At 41.4% G+C, this 21,106-nt stretch overlaps 1 protein-coding gene across 3 annotated transcripts in view; it reads right to left on the bottom strand.

Annotated features, from left to right (window-relative positions):
- LOC120979391 (coagulation factor XIII B chain-like) overlaps positions 1-21,106 on the bottom strand; it is a 165,189-nt gene that overhangs the window by 8,137 nt on the left and 135,946 nt on the right. For 2 of the 3 annotated variants that reach the window (XM_040408118.1, XM_040408117.1), the window contains exon 8: positions 11,006-11,197. In XM_040408118.1, coding sequence (XP_040264052.1) covers positions 11,006-11,197 — 192 coding nt within the window. Of the gene's footprint in view, positions 1-11,005; positions 11,198-21,106 lie in introns of those variants that run through there. The other variant, XM_040408116.1, reaches the window with a different exon arrangement.

Raw genomic sequence — 21,106 nt, 5'->3', positions numbered from 1 at the left:
GGAGGATGTTGCAGGCAGCAGAACGTTCTCCACGGCGTCTCAAGACTCTGTCACGTCTGTCACATGTGCTCAGTGTGAACCTGCTTTCATCTGTGAAGAGCACAGGGCGCCAGTGGCAAATTTGCCAATCTTGGTGTTCTCTGGCAAATGCCAAATGCCAAACATCATATCACCCTCATGGAGTCTGTTTCTGATCGTTTGAGCAGACACATGCACATTTGTGGCCTGCTGGAGGTCATTTTGCAGGGTTCTGGCAGTGCTCCTCCTGTTCCTCCTTGCACAAAGGCGGAGGTAGCGGTCCTGCTGCTGGGTTGTTGCCCTCCTACGGCCTCCTCCACGTCTCCTGATGTACTGGCCTGTCTCCTGGTAGCGCCTCCATGCTCTGGACACTACGCTGACAGACACAGCAAACCTTCTTGCCACAGCTCGCATTGATGTGCCATCCTGGATAAGCTGCACTACCTGAGCCACTTGTGTGGGTTGTAGACTCCGTCTCATGCTACCACTAGAGTGAAAGCACCGCCAGCATTCAAAAGTGACCAAAACATCAGCCAGGAAGCATAGGAACTGAGAAGAGGTCTGTGGTCAGCACCTGCAGAACCACTCCTTTATTGGGGGTGTTTTGATGTTTGCCTATAATTTCCACCTGTTGTCTATCCCATTTGCACAATAGCATGTGAAATTGATTGTCACTCAGTGTTGCTTCCTAAGTGGACAGTTTGATTTCACAGAAGTGTGATTGACTTGGAGTTACATTGTGTTGTTTAAGCGTTCCCTTTATTTTTTTGAGCAGTGTATATTTATATATACAGTACAGACCAAAAGTTTGGACACACCTTCTCATTCAAAGAGTTTTCTTTATTTTCATGACTATGAAGGCATCAAAACTATGAATTAACACATGTGGAATTATATACATAACAAACAAGTGTGAAACAACTGAAAATATGTCATATTCTAGGTTCTTCAAAGTAGCCACCTTTTGCTTTGATTACTGCTTTGCACACTCTTGGCATTCTCTTGATGAGCTTCAAGAGGTAGTCCCCTGAAATGGTCTTCCAACAGTCTTGAAGGAGTTCCCAGAGATGCTTAGCACTTGTTGGCCCTTTTGCCTTCACACTGCGGTCCAGCTCACCCCAAACCATCTCGATTGGGTTCAGGTCCGGTGACTGTGGAGGCCAGGTCATCTGGCGCAGCACCCCATCACTCTCCTTCATGGTCAAATAGCCCTTACTTTCAAAGTTTTCCCAATTCTTCGGCTGACTGACTGACCTTCATTTCTTAAAGTAATGATGGCCACTCGTTTTTCTTTACTTAGCTGCTTTTTTCTTGCCATAATACAAATTCTAACAGTCTATTCAGTAGGACTATCAGCTGTGTATCTACCTGACTTCTCCTCAATGCAACTGATGGTCCCAACCCCATTTATAAGGCAAGAAATCCCACTTATTAAACCTGACAGGGCACACGTGTGAAGTGAAAACCAATTCAGGGGACTACCTCTTGAAGCTCATCAAGAGAATGCCAAGAGTGTGCAAAGCAGTAATCAAAGCAAAAGGTGGCTACTTTGAAGAACCTAGAATATGACATATTTTCAGTTGTTTCACACTTGTTTGTTATGTATATAATTCCACATGTGTTAATTCATAGTTTTGATGCCTTCAGTGTGAATCTACAATTTTCATAGTCATGAAAATAAAGAAAACTCTTTGAATGAGAAGGTGTGTCCAAACTTTTGGTCTGTACTGTATATATATATACACTTTATATTGTATTGTATATTTGAACGGGGACGAAGGGGTTCAATACTGAGTTTTGTTAGGGGGGCCCATGATTTCTATGTACACCTCTGTACTGACATGTGAGTAGGATGGCCAGACATACGGTTTTAGGCCGGACAGTCCAGATTTCAGACTCCTTGTCCTCCGTCCAGCGCAGGGCATGGACAGACGCAGGGATGTCCTCCTTTTCAGCGTGAGCTGCCAGCACAAACTGACTCAGTAACAGGCTTCTCTGACCTCCAGTCAGTCACTAGAGCCCACAGATGTGGCTCTCTGTGGCTGACTGAGGGTGAGAGAAGCACCTCAGGATGCCCCCAGCTCACTTTCTGGTCTGAAAATTCTACACCTACCTTTTTTTGCGGGTGATGGGGCGTGGCTTAACTAATGGGAAAGAACAGGAGGCGTGGTTTAGAAGTTTGGGGACTCGGCTGGTGAGGGCTTAGGGCTGAAGGGAGGGGTGTTATTTACATGTGGAGGGAAGCTATTTACATGGGACTGTATATTGGAGGGGCTGAAGGGAAGGGAGTGATGTTATTTACATGGGATTATATGTTGGAATGGCTGGGGCATAATAGTTTCTGAGGGCACTACAGGGAGGATTATAACTATTGGGGCACTGCAGGGGGGGCATTATAAATACAGGGGACATTATAGGGGTCCTGATTGCTACAGGGGGCTCTATAGGAGTGCTTATACATTGGGGTCTGTAGAGAGCTTTATTACCGCTGGGGGAACAATAGGCAGGGCTTTATTTCTACTGAGGGCTCTGTGAGGGCATTATTAATAATGGAGGGCTCTTCTACTAATGGAGGCACTCTTGGGGAACATTATCACTGTCGGGAGCACTGTAGGGGCAGTATTACTAATAAGGGCATTCTAGACGGGAATTATTGGTGGGACTTTGAAGAGCACTATTACTATGGGGGACTATCTGTATGGCAGTCATTTTTCTTCAGGATAGTATATGGGGGTATAGGGGAGCACAGCAAGCAGCAGGATAACACTGTGGGGACTCCAGGTTGGGGGATGATAATAAAAAGGGAGGAAGCTAAGATGTCTGTGTGTCACACTCTGCAGAGACGAGGCGCTGCTGAAAGAAATTGTCTTGGCCGAATAGAGAAGATGAAAAAAAATGTCTTCATCAGAGGAGACAAAAAACAAAATGGCTGCACACCGTTATATATACAAACAATAGAGCTAAGAAATGGGGGTCATTCTAGATAAAAGTGGTACAATACCGACTATAAATTAGTAATGGAAGCTCTTAGCGCACATACGTGTTGGGCCCATCTACCAGGCGTCAAGGTGGCTTCCGCAGATGGGTCCCTAACACTAAATATACTGCCTCATTTTGAACTTACTTAAAGGGATTCTGTCACCAGGTTTCACCCCCTCCAGATAAAAATATGGTTATGTTCAGGGAGCTTTCACGATTCCTAATGTGGTCTTATAAATGTAATCTGTAGGCTCATTTTGCAAAAAAAAAAACGCTATTACTAACCTGTCATTCAACAAAATAAGGTGCCCAAGGGGATGTAAATGGATCCAAGCTGCCGCCCGCACCTGCCGCCGTTCGTGCCCAGCTCCGCCTTTCCCGACCTCAGCGCCGCCTCATAATCCTGTGTGACGCCTCCGGCTCTCCCTCCCTCCCCCCTCCTTCTGCTCTATGAAGCCGAACGGAGAAGTCCGCATGGGCGCATCAGGCAGAGCCCTGTGCGCACGTGCGAGATGTTAGAGCAGAAGGAGGGGGGAGGGAGGGAGGGAGAGCCGGAGGCGTCACACAGGATTATGAGGCGGCGCTGAGGTCGGGAAAGGCGGAGCTGGGCACGAACGGCGGCGGGTGCGGGCGGCAGCTTGGATCCATTTACATCCCCTTGGGCACCTTATTTTGTTGAATGACAGGTTAGTAATAGCGTTTTTTTTTTTGCAAAATGAGCCTACAGATTACATTTATAAGACCACATTAGGAATCGTGAAAGCTCGCTGAACATAACCATATTTTTATCTGGAGGGGGTGAAACCTGGTGACAGAATCCCTTTAAGCCTACAATATTCAGGGCAGTGTAGGAACACCGGCAGTGTCGGTATTGTACCACTTTTATCTAGAATGACCCAATTTTCTTAGCTCTATTGTTTGTATATATAACTGTGTGCAGCCATTTGTCACGGCTGAGGATGGGGGAAACCCTCAGCCGTGCGATGCCAGGAGAAGGTAGGTCGCTACTTGGCCAGGACCACAGAATTAGGGAGCAGGTCACCTCCTATCGCACCCCTAATCTGACCCTGACTCCTAGCTGCATGAGCCGACCTTGATGGTAGGAGGGCTCATGCTCAGGAACCTCGGATCCCTACTGACCCTCCGCCGATCCCTGAGCTAGGAGCTGGGTAGACAGCCCGTTCCTCCTGGACACGGAGAAACAGGAGTCTAAAGTGGCCAAGCTGCAAGGGGATAGGAACAAGAACAGCCTATGGATATGGCAGGAGAACTACACTAGTTCACACCTACCTACCACAGCCTTGCTGACTGGATCCCGTGCTCACAGCTGATGTCCACACTATACATAAATGGACACAGCAAACACACATACACACACAGGAACCCAGATCCATAGCTGCATTAAACATAAAAGGAAAACAACATCAACTTAACATCACATATAAACATTTATGACCACAAGGGTGGCCCTCACTGGCAGATGGTATAAGGGATTAGGAGGGTGCCTCCAGCTTACAAACAAGGCTGGAGTACCCCTCAGACATCAGGTCTCAACTGAGGCTAAATAGCCCAAAGTGGCCACACCCACACAGACACACAGTGGAAAGGGAATTAACCCTTCCAACACCAAGGAGGGAAGTGAAACCACTTAACCCCTTAAGGACTTAGGACGTACCGGTACGGCATGGGTCCCGAATCCTTAAGGACCCATGACGTACCGGTACATCATGGCTTTAATTCGCGATTTCGGCGCCGCGGGGGTTAATCGGAACGGGATGCCGGCTGAAATCATTCAGCCGGCATCCCGTAACAATGCAGGGGGGGGTCATTTGACCCCCCCCGTATCGACGATCGCAGAAAACCGCAGGTCAATTCAGACCTGCGGTTTGCTGCACTTTTAGCCGATTCTGATCCCCGCGGATCAAACTTTAAAATGCCCGAAATAAAGTTTTATTACCCCCCCCCCCTGCACCCCTGAATGATATTATGGGGGCGGGTGGTGCAGGGGGGGTGTCGCAGGCGGTGCGGGAGGTGCGGGAGGCGGGCGGTGCGGCAGGCGGGATCGCGATCCCCCGCCCGCCTCCCCTTGAATAATCGTTGGTGGACAGTGGGTAAACCAGGGTGTCAGCACATTGCTGACACCCTGGTATAAACGGCTGACATCGGTGAAGCGATGTCAGCGTTTAACCCTTTCCATACAGCGGTCTGTACGGACCGCTGTATGGAAAAGGTTAACAGCTCAGGGAGCTCCCTCCCTCTCCCATCGGGGGGCTGCTGTGCCTTTGCAGACCCCCCAATGGGAGAGGGAGAGAGCCCCCAGACAGCCCCCCGACAGCCCCGTCCTTACCCTTCCCCGTCTGCAAAGTTCTGACAACTACTGAGCAGACGGGGAAGGTTCCCATGGCAACAGGACGCCGTCTCAGGCATCCTGCTGTCCATGGTGCTGAACAGATCTGTGCTAAAGGCAGAGATCTGTTCAGACAAAGTGTAAGTAAAATACAGTACAGTACAATATATATTGTACTGTACTGTATTATACAGACATCAGACCCACTGGATCTTCAAAAACCAAGTGGGTCTGGGTCAAAAAAATAAAAAAAAAGTGAAAAAAGTTAAGATAAAAAAAAAAAAAACATTTATCACTGAATAAAAATATAAATAAAATACACTACACATATTAGGTATCGCCGCGTCCGTAACGACCTGATCTATAAAACGGTAATGTTACTTTCCCCGCACGGTGAACGCCATAAAAATAAAAAAATAAAAACTATGAGAAAATTGAAATTTTGCCCACCTTACTTCCCAAAAAAGGTAATAAAAGGGATCAAAAAAGTCGCATGTACGCCAAAATAGTACCAATCAAACCGTCATCTCATCCCGCAAAAATCATACCCTACCCAAGATAATCGCCCAAAAACTGAAAAAACTATGGCTCTTAGACTATGGAAACACTAAAACATGATTTTTTTTGTTTCAAAAATGAAATCATTGTGTAAAACTTAAATAAATAAAAAAAAGTATACATATTAGGTATCGACGCATCCGTATCGACCGGCTCTATAAAAATATTGCATGACCTAACCCCTCAGGTGACCACCGTAAAAAAAAAAATTTTAAAACGGTGTAAAAAAAGCCATTTTTTGTCATCTTACGTCACAAAAAGTGTAATAGCAAGCGATTAAAAAGTCATATGCACCCCAAAATAGTGCCAATAAAACCGTCATCTCACCCGGCAAAAAATGAGACCCTACTTAAGATAATCGCCCAAAAACTGAAAAAACTATGGCTCTTAGACTATGGAGACACTAAAACATTTTTTTTGTTTTAAAAATGAAATCATTGTGTAAAACTTACATAAATAAAAAAATTGTATACATATTAGGTATCGCCACGTCCGTGACAACCTGCTCTATAAAATTACCACATGATCTAACCTGTCAGATGAATGTTGTAAATAACAAAAAAAAAACGTGCTAAAAAATCTATTTCTTGTTACCTTGCTGCACAAAAAAGTGTAATATAGAGCAACCAAAAATCATATGTACCCTAAACTAGTACCAACAAAACTGCCACCCTATCCCGTAGTTTCTAAAATGGGGCACTTTTTTGGAGTTTCTACTCTAGGGGTGCATCAGGGGGGCTTCAAATGGGACATGGTGTCAAAAAACCAGTCCAGCAAAATCTGCCTTCCAAAAACCGTATGGTATTCCTTTCCTTCTGCGCCCTGCCGTGTGCCCGTACAGCGGTTTATGACCACATATGGGGTGTTTCTGTAAACTACAGAATCAGGGCCATAAATAATGAGTTTTGTTTGGCTGTTAACCCTTGCTTTGTAACTGGAAAGAAATTATTAAAATGGAAAATCTGCCAAAAAAGTGAAATTTTGAAATTGTATCTCTATTTTCCATTAAATCTTGTGAAACACCTAAAGTGTTAACAAAGTTTGTAAAATCTGTTTTAAATACCTTGAGGGGTGTAGTTTCTTAGATGGGGTCACTTTTATGGAGTTTCTACTCTAGGGGTGCATCAGGGGGGCTTCAAATGGGACATGGTGTCAAAAAAACAGTCCAGCAAAATCTGGCTTCCAAAAACCATACGGCGCACCTTTCCCTCTACGCCCTACTGTGTGCCCGTACAGTAGTTTACGGCCACATATGGGGTGTTTCTGTAAACGGCAGAGTCAGGGCAATAAAGATACAGTCTTGTTTGGCTGTTAACCCTTGCTTTGTTAGTGGAAAAAAATGGGTTAAAATGGAAAATTAGGCAAAAAAATGAAATCCCCATTTGCCAATAACTCTTGTGCAACACCTAAAGGGTTAACGACGTTTGTAAAATCAGTTTTGAATACCTTGAGGGGTGTAGTTTATATAGTGGGGTCATTTTTGGGCCGTTTCTATTATGTAAGCCTCGCAAAGTGACTTCAGACCTGTAGTGGTCCCTAAAAATTGGGTTTTTGTAAATTTCTGAAAAATTTCAAGATTTGCTTCTAAACTTCTAAGCCTTGTAACATCCCCAAAAAATAAAAAAATCATTCCCAAAATGCTACAAACATGAAGTAGACATATGGGGAATGTAAAGTCATCACAATTTTTGGGGGTATTACTATGTATTACAGAAGTAGAGAAACTGAAACTTTGAAATTTCACATAAGTACAATATGTGACGAAAAAACAATCTCAGAACGGCCTGGATAAGTCAAAGCGTTTTAAAGTTATCACCACTTAAAGTGACACTGGTCAGATTTGCAAAAAATGGCCAAGTCCTTAAGGTGAAATAGGGCTGAGTCCTTAAGGGGTTAAAGGGAAAGTGCATACATAACTAAACCTCATACACAACAAACTGGGAAAGTGCCCACATAAATATCACACCGCACCAGTTACCGCCGGCAACGGCATGCGTGGCAATCATGTCCTGGGAATCAGCCAGCAGGCCGAGACACTGCCACACACGGACACTATACTACACGTTGCCACGGGCAACCACAAGTGACGGAAGGTGTAACAGTGCACACCATACAAACCAAACCAGGAGCTACCGCATGCACTTGGCAGCAAGCTGCCTAGCAACCGCTCAGGATGCTATACCGCCAAACACAATCTTGTTGCCAGCGGCAACCACACGTGAGGCAACAAACAAGTAGCTCTCACCATGTAGTTGACCACTACCAAACCGCAGGCAACCACATGCGGGTCCAGAGTCACGACCATGACCATGGTCGTGACACCATTTTGTTTTTTGTAATTATGTTTGCTTCATGGATTTGCACCTGTGAGTCTGAAGGGTCTAATCAAATTTTTTTGCACTACATCAGAGGAGACGTCACCTGGGAGGCTCTGGATGTGAGAGGTATGTGCTGCTGTATAGTCCTGTATGTTTGATAGTGTCTATGCAGCAAATAAAGCAAGTAGGCTTTAGTGCTAGTGCGGGCAGGGGGGCGTTGACTGGGACCATATGCATTGGGGCTTGGTCCCCAGATCTTTTGAAACCCTAGCAACGCCCCTGCCTCATACCTCACATATCAGTACACTGCTGTATATTTCACATATCTGTACACACTGCTTCTGTTATACCTTGTAACTTACATATCAGTTCACTGCTGGATATACTATATATCTGTACACACTGCATCTATTATACTGTATAATATAGAGCAGTGTACTCATGTGAGAGGTAGAAGGCATTATAGATGCAGTGTGTGTAACATCCCAGAGTTATGTTACTAAACTCTTTTTCCCTGCTACTATTTGTTGGTAACATGTGCATTGTCATCTAATGTGATTTTATTTAATATTCCTCCTAAATGTGCATTGAAAGCCTTGTTTGAATGTACTTTGCTGTAATTTCCATGTACACCAGCAGGTTGCAGCAATGTGTCAGCAGGGCCTTAGTTCAGTTTAGCATATCTAGATTGGAATAGTACATTCCAGTTTAGCTCCCCTCTCTTTGAGCAGAGTGGGCTCGCCCATGTCCTGCCTCATGGGGAGGAAAGGAAGTTAATGTTAGTGTGCCAGCCACCCCGGCTAGGGGAAGGCTGTGCTGGTAGGAGCTCCCAGTTCTAGGGATCCCAACCCAGGATCGTGTCTCGGCTGAGACCAAAGATCTTCATCCCCAGTCTGAGCCTTCAGTTGACAAGCAAGCAGCACCTCTAGAACTCCAGAAAGAACCATTCCCTGTGAGCTAACTGAGTAGCATCTAGAGACCAGGAGAAGCCAAATTCCTCCTCAGCTAGTCAGTCCCATACACAGCAGAAGATAGACAGAGCAGAAGATATAGATTCCTGCCACATATTACAGAGCCATAAGCAGACAACTAATCCTGCAAGAGAGCTCCAGGCACATGATAGAAGCAGAAGAGATATTGATCCCTGCCATACATTGCCAATACCTGCTGGGATCCAAGACTATTGCTGTATCTCGTGTGGATTAATGCTGCCTCCAGTAAAGACCAGTTTGAGTTATATTCCAAGTCTGGATCTCATTCATTGCTACCAAGTTCCTCAATTACTCCTACTAGCAACACTCATTTATTGCAAGTGAGCCAGGATCCAGGAGTCCAGCCGTACCAAGGTAGGAGACACCGTTGACACTATTACCATTATTACACAGAGACATTATACCACTCTGGCATTCCTAACCTGGTACGTGAGTTGCCACACCTTAAAGGGCCCTGAGACTGTACCCTGCGCACGCTGCAATTGGCGTCACAAATAAAAACTCTTAACTATCTTTTACACCTGACCCAGTCATTGCATATTATAGCGTCAGTGTGCATTATTCCAAACCGGCTTACTGCATGTGTACAAATGTATGTGACCAGTTATATATTATATTCACTGTGAGGTACATGAGGTAGTGGTAGTTGTAACTGTCTGCAGTATTATACAGTATTTGAGTGAGATATGAGTAAAAACAGGGAATGACGGGTGAAAATGAAGAGAAAAGGGGAGGACCTCCTCTTACCACTGCATTCTAGTGTCAATAGAGAGCTCATGGTGCAGTTCTAATCCATGCTGTTGGGGGTTGAACGACCTGTGATGATGTCACCAGAGGTCATGTCAGATGCACCTTTCTATCCTGGGAACTACACCATTCTCTGTGCCGTTCCTTTACTAGATGGTGTAGGACCTGTGATAATGAGGATTAATGCTGAGTGAATCGAAGTTCACAAAGTGATTTAATCTGAGTTTCAGGGAAGCTGAATATCCTTGTGCTTTGTGGTGAAATCTCGTGAGCCTTGACCACGCCAGCCAGCGTGATGACATCATTACGCACCGCACAAGCTTTCGTGCTGAATATTCAATTAAGATGGCTGCGGCGGCTTCTTCACGATCAAATGGATAAGGTGAGTATAAATATTATTTTTTTTAAACAGATTAACCCCTGACAGCCCTTAATAGTCATCTCAGATGCCACGATCAGCGGCATCTGAGGGGCTCAATCGCCTTTGCCTGTCATTGCGCCAGCTATTCACAAAGAAATTCGCTTTGTGATGAAGTAATTCGTCACAGAGCGATTTTCTTTGTGACATTCAGCGAAGCAGCCGAATCGAATTTGTAGAACTTTGCTCATCTCTAATGAGGATGAGGTCGTCACAGGTCCTAGCAGATGTACTTTTCTAATCTGAGAACTACACTATTCTCTGTGCAGTTCCCTTAGTGGATGTATAGGACCTGTGATTACATCATCATAGGTCCTTTAGCTTTCTCCACTAATTATAGGGATCCTAGACTGAAGCTGGACGGGAGACTTAATTGAACATAATTAGGGGGTGGGGCATTTGGTTCACTGTGGGCCCCCTTTCCCAACAGGCCCCATAGTAGCTGCGTGGTCTGACTCCACTGGAGGTACGCCATTCGTTCCCGGGTGTCGGATCCCCAGCGATCAGATACTGATGACCTATGCAGAGGATAGATCTTCAGTGTAAAACTCCCAGAAACTCCCTTCAAAGTAGCTACGGTACAAAGAATTCTCGGATCAGCAAAATGTCAAGTTTTATGTCTACTTACAGATTTCATGGCAAACAGGGAAGATAATGTCTTCTTTAACACATAGTCCAGTTGTTTCAGTTATAGTAGTGTATCCTGCTTTGCACATAAAATGAATGATCTCTCCATCCTCAAAGTACACTTTATAATCATAGTTTGGATCAAATTCCAAAAAGTTTTCATCTAATATATCTTGGTTTATCCGGCAAGGTTCTACAAAGCATATGAACATTTTAAATATACATTATGATTCTGTGGTGGCTATTAAGGAATACACTATTAAAACACAATTTACTTTAAAATGCATGGATTAAGGACATTTGCTAATGTACAAGTAGGAGGTTCAATATTGGGTTTCCACATTTGCAGTGTTGTCTCACCTTTTAGTACAATTTTTTTTTATAACCACTGCAAAATCACAACAGTTTGTGTCAATTTTGAAAGCTAGGGCAAAAAAATATGTCAGAACAATGAGGTGTGAATAAACTTTTACACTGTTATTCCCCACAGTGTAGATTTCTCAATGCCCATTATTGTATTCACACATAGGTGGATTTGTATTCTTGGTAGTATATCTAGGAGGTCATCATTTTTTATTATTGGTGGTCTATAGTGGGTGAGAGGGTAACACCTATTATTTATGGTCATTTTGATATTTCTAATAAAAGTCCCTCCATGTTTCCTATTACACATCCATAATATTGAATGATAAAATATTTTCCACTACCAGGAGGACTAAAACAGGGAATGAGGGGGCAAATGAAAAGAAAAGGAGAGGACCTCCTCTTACCACTCCATTGTAGTGTCAATGGGGAGCTTATGTTTCAGTTCTAATCCATGCTGTTGGGGGTTGAAGGACCTGCGATGATGACATCAAAGGTCCTGGCAGATGCACCATTCTAACATGGGAATTACATTATTCTCTGTGCAACTCCTTTACTAGATGGTGCAGGACCTGTGATGATGAGGATAATGTCATCACAAGTTCTGGCAGATGCACTTTTCTAACCTGAAAAACTACACTATTCTCTGTGCAGTTCCCTTACTAGATGTTCAGTACCTGTGATGAAATCATCACAGGTCCTTTAGCTTTCTCAACTCATGATAGGGATTCTAGACTGAAGCTGGAAGAGAGACTATATTGAACGCAATTACGGGGTAGGGCCTTTGGTTCACTGCGGCCCCCCTTCCCAATGGGCACTATAGCAGCTGTATGTTCTGTCTCCATTGGAGGTATGCCACTGGGTCCCGGGTGTCGGATTCCCCAGCAATCCGATACTGATGACCTATCCAAAGGATAGGTCATCAATGTAATACAAACTCACTGAAAAAAGTGGCCTAAACGGGTGGAAATGCTCCAAACTCAGACACTGTAGCGTGTCTATAACCGGGGGAGCAATTCCTCCGCATGCGGTCCGTAGATAACGCAATCCCCAGCAAAAAATGCGTACAATGGAGGATGCCGGGGCGGACCACATGCACCACAAGAACATCTTACCCAAAATAATACATTGTGCAGATGAAAAAATATATACATACACAAATCACTGCAAAAAATGCACCAAAATGATACGCAACTGACAATACTAGCTAATTCCTCAGGCTGATGTTAAAAGCTGAGAACTTTGCCAATATCTTCCAGTCAGGAACATATCGGAGCCCCTCATGCACCACGTCACGGTGTCTCAGCAGGAATGGGGTCCTACCACTCAACTGCCCGTGGTGTGTGAACAGGGTCTGAACAGTGCTAGAAACCAACTCACAGCCAGACTCTCACATGCAGTGATTTGTGTATGTACAGTACAGACCAAAAGTTTGGACACACCTTCTCATTCAAAGAGTTTTCTTTATTTTCATGACTATGAAGGCATCAAAACTATGAATTAACACACGTGGAATTATATACATAACAAACAAGTGTGAAACAACTGAAAATATGTCATATTCTAGGTTCTTCAAAGTGGCAACCTTTGGCTTTGATTACTGCTTTGCACACTCTTGGCATTCTCTTGATGAGTTTCAAGAGGTAGTCCCCTGAAATGGTCTTCCAACAGTCTTGAAGGAGTTCCCAGAGATGCTTAGCACTTGTTGGCCCTTTTGCCTTTACTCTGCGGTCCAGCTCACCCCAAACCATCTCGATTGGGTTCAGGTCCTGTGACTGTGGAGGCCAGGTCACCTGGCGCAGCACCCCATCACTCTCCTTCATGGTCAAATAGCCCTTACTTTTAAAGTTTTCCCAATTTTTCGGCTGACTGACTGACCTTCATTTCTTAAAGTAATGATAGCCACTCGTTTTTCTTTACTTAGCTGCTTTTTTCTTGCCATAATACAAATTCTAACAGTCTATTCAGTAGGACTATCAGCTGTGTATCCACCTGACTTCTCCTCAACGCAACTGATGGTCCCAACCCCATTTATAAGGCAAGAAATCCCACTTATTAAACCTGACAGGGCACACCTGTGAAGTGAAAACCATTTCAGGGGACTACCTCTTGAAGCTCATCAAGAGAATGCCAAGAGTGTGCGAAGCAGTAATCAAAGCAAAAGGTGGCTACTTTGAAGAACCTAGAATATGACATATTTTCAGTTGTTTCACACTTGTTTGTTATGTATATAATTCCACATGTGTCAATTCATAGTTTTGATGCCTTCAGTGTGAATCTACAATTTTCATAGTCATGAAAATAAAGAAAACTCTTTGAATGAGAAGGTGTGTCCAAACTTTTGGTCTGTACTGTATATATTTTTTCATCTGCACAATGTATCATTTTGTGTAAGATGTTCTTGTGGTGCATGCGGTCCGCCCCGGCATCCTCCATTGTACACATTTTTTGCTGGGGATTGCTGTTATCTGCGGACCGCATGCGGAGGAATTGCTCCCCCGGTTATAGACACGCTACAGTGTCTGGGTTTGGAGCATTTCCCCCCGTTTAGGCCACTTTTTTCAGTGAGTTTTTGTCTTTATGTGTATGGAATGTGCCACTTTTGTTGGTAACCTTCTGTCTCACATGGTCTGTTGTGGGTGCGGCTCACAGCTTTATTCTACCCCACAGTGCATTGGTGATACCACTATGGAGGCATGTGAGAGTCTGGCTGTGAGTTGATTTCTAGCACTGTTCAGACCTTGTTCACACACCACGGAAAATTGAGTGGTAGGACCCCATGCTTGCTGAGACACCATGACGTGGTGCATGAGGGGCTCCAATATGTTCCTGACTGGAAGATATTGGCAAATGTTATCAGCTTGAGGAATTAGCTAGTATTGTCAGTTGCGTATCATTTTATATATATTACATTCATATATACCCTGCACGTGTAGAGGCACTTTTATTGTATATACATTTAGTCGTAGACTACTGGTTGCCTGCTCTTGACATGTGCATTTGTGTTTTTATTTTTATTGATTTAAAATTTAGCTTTTAATTTGTTTATTAATAATAAATAATGAACAGTTTTTATCTAACCTACTAAATAAAACTATCTCTGGACATCCAAGTGTGTGCTTCTGTTTTTTATTTCTTTTTGACACTATTGATGCAGCGGTAGTGAATTATTGGCAGTTACTATTATATGGTTAGCCTTTATTTATTCATGCTAATAGCTGTATGGATACTTTACTTGTACCCTTTTTCCTGTGAAATATAGGCAGTTGTAGCTGATGTTTATTTGCTCAAGCAGTTGAATACTTGAGAACTTAACTGCTTGCTACTATTTGTCTTAGGCTGGTTACTGTGGCCGTATATTGCAACATTCACTGCCTTTGGCTTATTGGTTTCACAGAGTATCTAAGTCCTATAACTGATCCTATAGTGCTGCTGCTATTCACACTGCTGTCTGCTAGTGGTGCTATTGCTATAGTCTTGCTGCCTTAGTGGCTGACTATTCATGACAGCCTATCTCCTATCCCTACTGTCTGTAATCCCGCTGTTTGCGGCTTGCTCTATTAGCTTATGATGCTAGTGCCAGCGGAGTGCCTTTCTAGGCTGTCACTATGTTAGTCAGGCGCTTTAGCATTAGCCTCTGGATGTCCTGGAGTCTAAAATCTAATTACTGCTCCCCGACATGTTTCGCCATGTCCATGGCGTCATCAGGGGATCGGGCAGTTTGCACGGAGTTCGTGTGTGGCTGTATTATTTATTACCTCCAATTTGTTGACGTTGCGTGAGCTCAACCTATCACTGTGCTTGTTAGAGCTTGCTTTCTTGGTACCTGAGATCTGTATGGCTGTTTTGATTAGGTTGATGCTGACATCCGTCTTCTCGCGATATGTGGTCAAGTTTCGCGCATGTCTTTTGACTTAGATTATAAAACTGTTTTCAGTTTATGACCGGCCTTGTTGGTATTCTTCGGCCGGTTGTGTGCATGTCTTTTGACTTAGATCGTGGAGCTTGTTCCTTTTCTGATCTGACTAGTCTCTATTCTTTTAGGCCTATGATTTGGCTATTCTTTCATTGATTGTTAGTATTAGAATTACCGTCTGGGTGTTCATACCTACTGATTTCTAGATATTGTTTTATCACTGTGCTTGCTAGTTTTTATGAATTATTCAGTTTTATTCGAAACCTGCCACTATATTATTGCTTTTAGGCATAAATGGGAATCAGTATGTCTCTATTGATTGTGAATTGTTGATTTTTGTGTATTTATTTGGTGATGATTATGAATTCTACTTGTCTCTTATAATTATGAATTTTATATGCTTGTTTATTGATTTACCACAGTTTGTTGTGGTTAATTAATGCTTAACAAAAACAAGTTTATTTAGATATATATATTTTCATCTTTTAATTTATTAGAAATATATAAAAATGACAGTGTATTGTGGCAGTGAAAACAGGTGTTATTGTGCTCATATGCTTACCATAGTGTGTTTACTATTTACTTTATAATTAATCTTTATTCATTAATGATCACTTTCTTTAGTTTATATAAACTTTTGTGAAATTTTTCTTGTGTTAATTGTATTTTTTTTAAAATTATTATTATTTTTTTTAATATATTTTTATTTATTTTTATTTATTTTAAATTATTTTAGTGATTTTAAATGTTTAGTGGGAGACATGATTGGTAATTTTATCTAACGTTTATTTATTTTTGGTTTATCTGTCAGAATCCCAGTCTACGATTCCAGATGAGATGAAAAGTGAGGCAATAATTACATTTTTGCTATATTTATTATTTATTGTTTGATTTTTTTCCTATATTTGTTGTTGTATTCATTATTGCTTTATTTGATTTTTTAGCCACTGCTCCATGATTTATTAATACAGTTAGATAACATATATTTCTCCTATATTTATACATTTTTGTGTTCCTTGTCTTTTAGTTATTTTCATATATTTTTACAGGAATGATGCGTAAGTGAAGCCTTCATTTAGACCTTGGGGTGTGAGGCTTTTTATTCTATATATCCAGCGAGTTTCTTCCTGCTGTAATTTTTTGTCTATGTCGCCCTGTCTCGGGCCTGATTTTATTTTTGTTATTCCCGATATTTTTAAGCTGTCGCTTTTTCCGCTATGTTCTGCTTGTACATGTCTGGATAATGTAGTATCCGTTTTTAGGTTGATATCACTAAAGTGTTTTGAAACCCTTCTTCGGAGTTGTTGTACTGTTTTTCCCACGTATATTTTGGGGCAACCGCATTGTATGGCGTAAACGACCCCTGTTGTCTTGCAATTTATATACTGGGAAATTTTGTACTTTTTCTGATCAACCGGATTTTCAAATTCTTTACAAGCTAGCATCTTACTGCAGAATTGGCAATCTCCACAAGGATAGGATCCTTTTGTGGTTAGCCATGTGGTCTTTTCTGTGTGTTGATAATTCCACTGAAAATGGCTGTGCACAAGCTGTTCTCTGAGGTTTGGTCCTCGTCGGTATGTAATGGAAGGGTATGGTGTTAATCACTTTCTGTATATCCTCATCATTCTTAAAAACATTCCAATATTTTTTCAGAATGTTACTTCTTGATGTTTAATATCGTAAGTGCCTATACAACGCACTATTTTTTCGGTACCCTCCTTTTTGCGATCTTGTAGTAAGTCGCCACGATCTACTTCTTTTGCCTTTCGATAGCTTTATGTAGCACTTTTTTTGGGTATCCACGTTCTAAAAACTTTTTATATAATGTTTGACTTTCATGTTTGAAGCCATCCTCAGTTGAGCAATTAATTCTTGCTCTAAATATACTGGCCTACTGGGATTTCCTTTTTTTAGTGAGGTTGGATGGTAGCTTGACCAGTGAGGAGGCTATTGCTTGACGTGGGCTTTCTGTAAATTTCTGTTATTATAGTTCCATCCTCTGAGAGGCTGAGAGCTATATCAAGGAAATTTAGTCTGTTCTTATTAATTTCACCTGTGAATTTAAGACCTATGGTGTTAACATTGAGAATTTTAACAAATTTGTAATATTCTTCTTGCGTGCCTTCCCAGAGTATTATCACGTCGTCGATGTAACGACCCCAGTACGTGATATGTTGAGTGAATTGACTGTGTGCTTCTGAAAAAACTATTTGTTCCTCCCACCACCCTAAAAAAAGATTCGCGAAATTAGGCGCACATTTCGTGCCCATCGCGGGTGGCCGGTTATCTGTAAATAAAAATCTCCGTCAAAACGAAATAATTGTGAGTGAGTAAAAATTCTAATAGTGATAGAACAAACTGGTTATGATCCTTGTATTGGATACCTCTTGTATCCAAATAGTGTTTTACTGCTCTCAGACCCTCAGGGTGCTGTATGCTAGTATATAGAGCCTCTACGTCTAAGCTCGCCAATGATGTTCTTTTTCAACGTGTATATTTTCTAGCTTTGTCAAAACATCTTTTGTATCTTTCAGATGTGATGTCAGACTGGGGACAAATGGGATATCACCTCATCGACATAGCCACTTATTCCCTCACACAGACTTTCATTTCCGGAAACGATGGTCGTCCCGGGACTGGATGTCGATTCTTATGTATCTTGGGGATAGCAAAAATGTTGCAAGTACTGGATTCGGTTTGTACATTATTTTGAACTCTTCCTTTGTTATTAGATTTTTTTTCTTTTGCTTGTTGTAGGATATTCTTGAGTTGCTGCACAAATTTTATTGTAGGGTTGCTCTGTAATTTTAGATACGTGTCTTTATCTTTTAGGAGATCCATAGCCATTCTTTTATACTCTTGTTTTTCCATTATTACTATATTTCCCCCTTTGTCCCGATGGTTTGATTTCAAATTTTGTTTTCTATCAGTGCCTGTAGTGCTATCTTTTTCTTTTTTGGTTAATTGCTGCCTATTTGTGACTTCTTTGCTTTGATTTTCTGCAAATCTATAGTCACAAGCTCTACAAATGTCTGTATGTTGTTATATTTGGTAAATGGTGGTGTAAATTTGGACTGGGGGGTCATAGTTGAGAATGGAGGTTGCGGTACTTGGATTTGTCCTAAACTTTCTTGCTGTAATTCTTCTAATATTTTGATTGCTTCTCGCTCCCGTTTCAATATTTCATGGGGATCCTTATCTTTATTTTTAAACTTTTTATGCAACGCTAATTTTCTTGCGAAAAGATTTATATCTTTGACCCACGTGAAGCAATCAAAATATGGTGCTGGTGTATATGAGAGTCCTTTCTGTATGAGTTTTTCATGTTCCGAATCTAGGATAATGTTTGACAGATTTATTACTTGCATTTCTGTGGTTTTGGAGGGAGTGCTACTCTTGGGTTGATATCCCCATTTGTCCGGTCTTTTAATTGTTCTCCCGATGGTTAAAAAGAAGGTAAGGAAGCTGAGGATGAGGACGAAAAAGGTGGAACTATATTTGGTGTTCCTATTACTACTGGTCCCTGTCAAAAGATGGGAAGGATGGAACTGATGAGAAAAATGATGGGGCTGTTTCGATTGCTCGTTCTACAGCGGATACTGATCCTCTCTTTGTGCTGTGTCGTCTGGCGGTAGTTGAAATTTCTGCTTCTGTACCCTGTGTTTTTCTTGGTGTATATATTGCCTGACTCAAAATCCTTTCTATCTCGATTGTACTTACGGTGTTTTCTTTCTTTAATCTCTCCTTGTAAGCTTCTATATTTTTCTGTAGATTGCTTTCTAGCTGGATGAACTCTGGATATGTTTGAAATTTTTTTTATATCCGCTACTTCTTGTTCTAATTGTTGAGAGATTTTAACCACCTCCTTCTTTCATATTCCAAGAGGTACGTTTGCATTCGCAATGAATTCTCTGTTATTAGGGTTTCCCACCCCTTTATGAACTCAGGATCTTCTTGATGTGAGTTGGGTGTTATGTTAATGCGTATTCCTCTATATACAATCTTTTGTTGTATATATGTATCTAGGCTTCTCACTTCCCAAATTCACCGTACGCAGTTTTATAAGTTTTGTTAAGTCTTTGAAGGCTTGATTAATGTCTAAAACATTATAGGTAAATTTTCAGTGGAAAAGACTTGATTGGCTTCAGCTAGTAATATTTGTGTAGAGGGATAGCTGGATAAGAAACCTGCCATACTTCACTTTATTCCAGGTTTTACTGGTTTTCCTGAAGTTTTGGGTACTTGTTGTAGGGTTTTCCCCTATTTTATTAGATATATATTACATTCATATATACCCTGGACGTGTAGAGGCACTTTTATTGTATATACATTTAGTTATAGACTACTGGTTGCCTGCTCTTGACATGTGCATTTGTGTTTTTATTTTTATTGATTTAAAATTTAGCTTTTAATTTGTTTATTAATAATAAACTTTTCATCTCATCTGGAATCATAGACTGATCTGACAGATAAACCAAAAAATAAATAAACGTTAGATAAAATTACCAATCATGTCTCCACTAAACATTAAAATCACTAAAATAATTTAAAAAAAATAAAAATAAATAAAAATATATAAATAAAAAAAAATAAAAAAAATAAAAAAATACAATTAACACAAGAAAAATATCACAAAAGTTTATATAAACTAAAGAAAGTGATCATAATGAATAAGATTAATTATAAAGTATAATAGTAAACACACTATGGTAAGCATATGAGCACAATAACACCTGTTTCACACTGCCACAAATACACTGTCATTTATATATTTCTAATAAATTAAAGATGAAAATTATATATCTAAATAAACTTGTTTTTGTTAAGCATTAATTAACCACAACAAACTGTGGTAAATCAATAAACAAGCATATAAATTCATAATGATAAGAGACAAGTAGAATTCATAATCATCACCAAATAAATACACAAAAATCAACATTCACAATCAATAGAGACATACTGAATTCCCATTATGCCTAAAAGCAATAATATAGTGGCAGGTTCGAATAAAACGGAATAATTCATAAAACTAGCAAGCACAGTGATAAAACAATATCTAGAAATCAGTAGGTATGAACACCCAGACAGTAATTCTAATACTAACAATCAATGAAAGAATAGCCAAATCATAGGCTAAAAGAATAGAGACTAGTCAGATCAGAAAAGGAACCAAGCTCCACGATCTAAGTCAAAAGACATGCGCACAACCGGCAAAAGAATACCAACAAGGCCGGTCATAAACTGAAAACAGTTTTATAATCTAAGTCAAAAGACATGCGCGAAACTTGACCACATATCGCGAGAAGACAGACGTCAGCATCAACCTAATGAAAACAGCCATACAGATCTCAGGTACCAAGAAAGCGAGCTCTAACAAGCACAATGTAGGTTGAGCTCACGCAACGTCATCAAATGGGAGGTAATAAATAATACAGCCACACACGAACTCCGAGCAGACTGCCCGATCCCCTGAAGACGCCATGGACATGGCGAAACATGTCGGGGAGCAGTAATTAGATTTTAGACTCCAGGACATCCAGAGGCTAATGCAAAAGCGCCTGACTAACATAGTGACAGCCTAGAAAGGCACTCCGCTCGCACTAGCATCATAAGCTAATAGAGCAAGCCGCAAACAGCGGGATTACAGACAGTAGGGATAGGAGACAGGCTGTCATGAATAGTCAGCCACTAAGGCAGCAAGACTATAGCAATAGCACCACTAGCAGACAGCAGTGTGAATAGCAGCAGCACTATAGGATCAGTTATAGGACCTTAGATACTCTGTGAAACCAATAAGCCAAAGGCAGTGAATGTTGC

This window comes from Bufo bufo, chromosome 9, assembly GCF_905171765.1.
Source record: "Bufo bufo chromosome 9, aBufBuf1.1, whole genome shotgun sequence".
Lineage (NCBI taxonomy): Eukaryota > Metazoa > Chordata > Amphibia > Anura > Bufonidae > Bufo > Bufo bufo.
The sequence above is the reverse complement of the archived record's forward strand: the minus strand, read 5'-3'. Positions and strand labels throughout refer to the sequence as shown.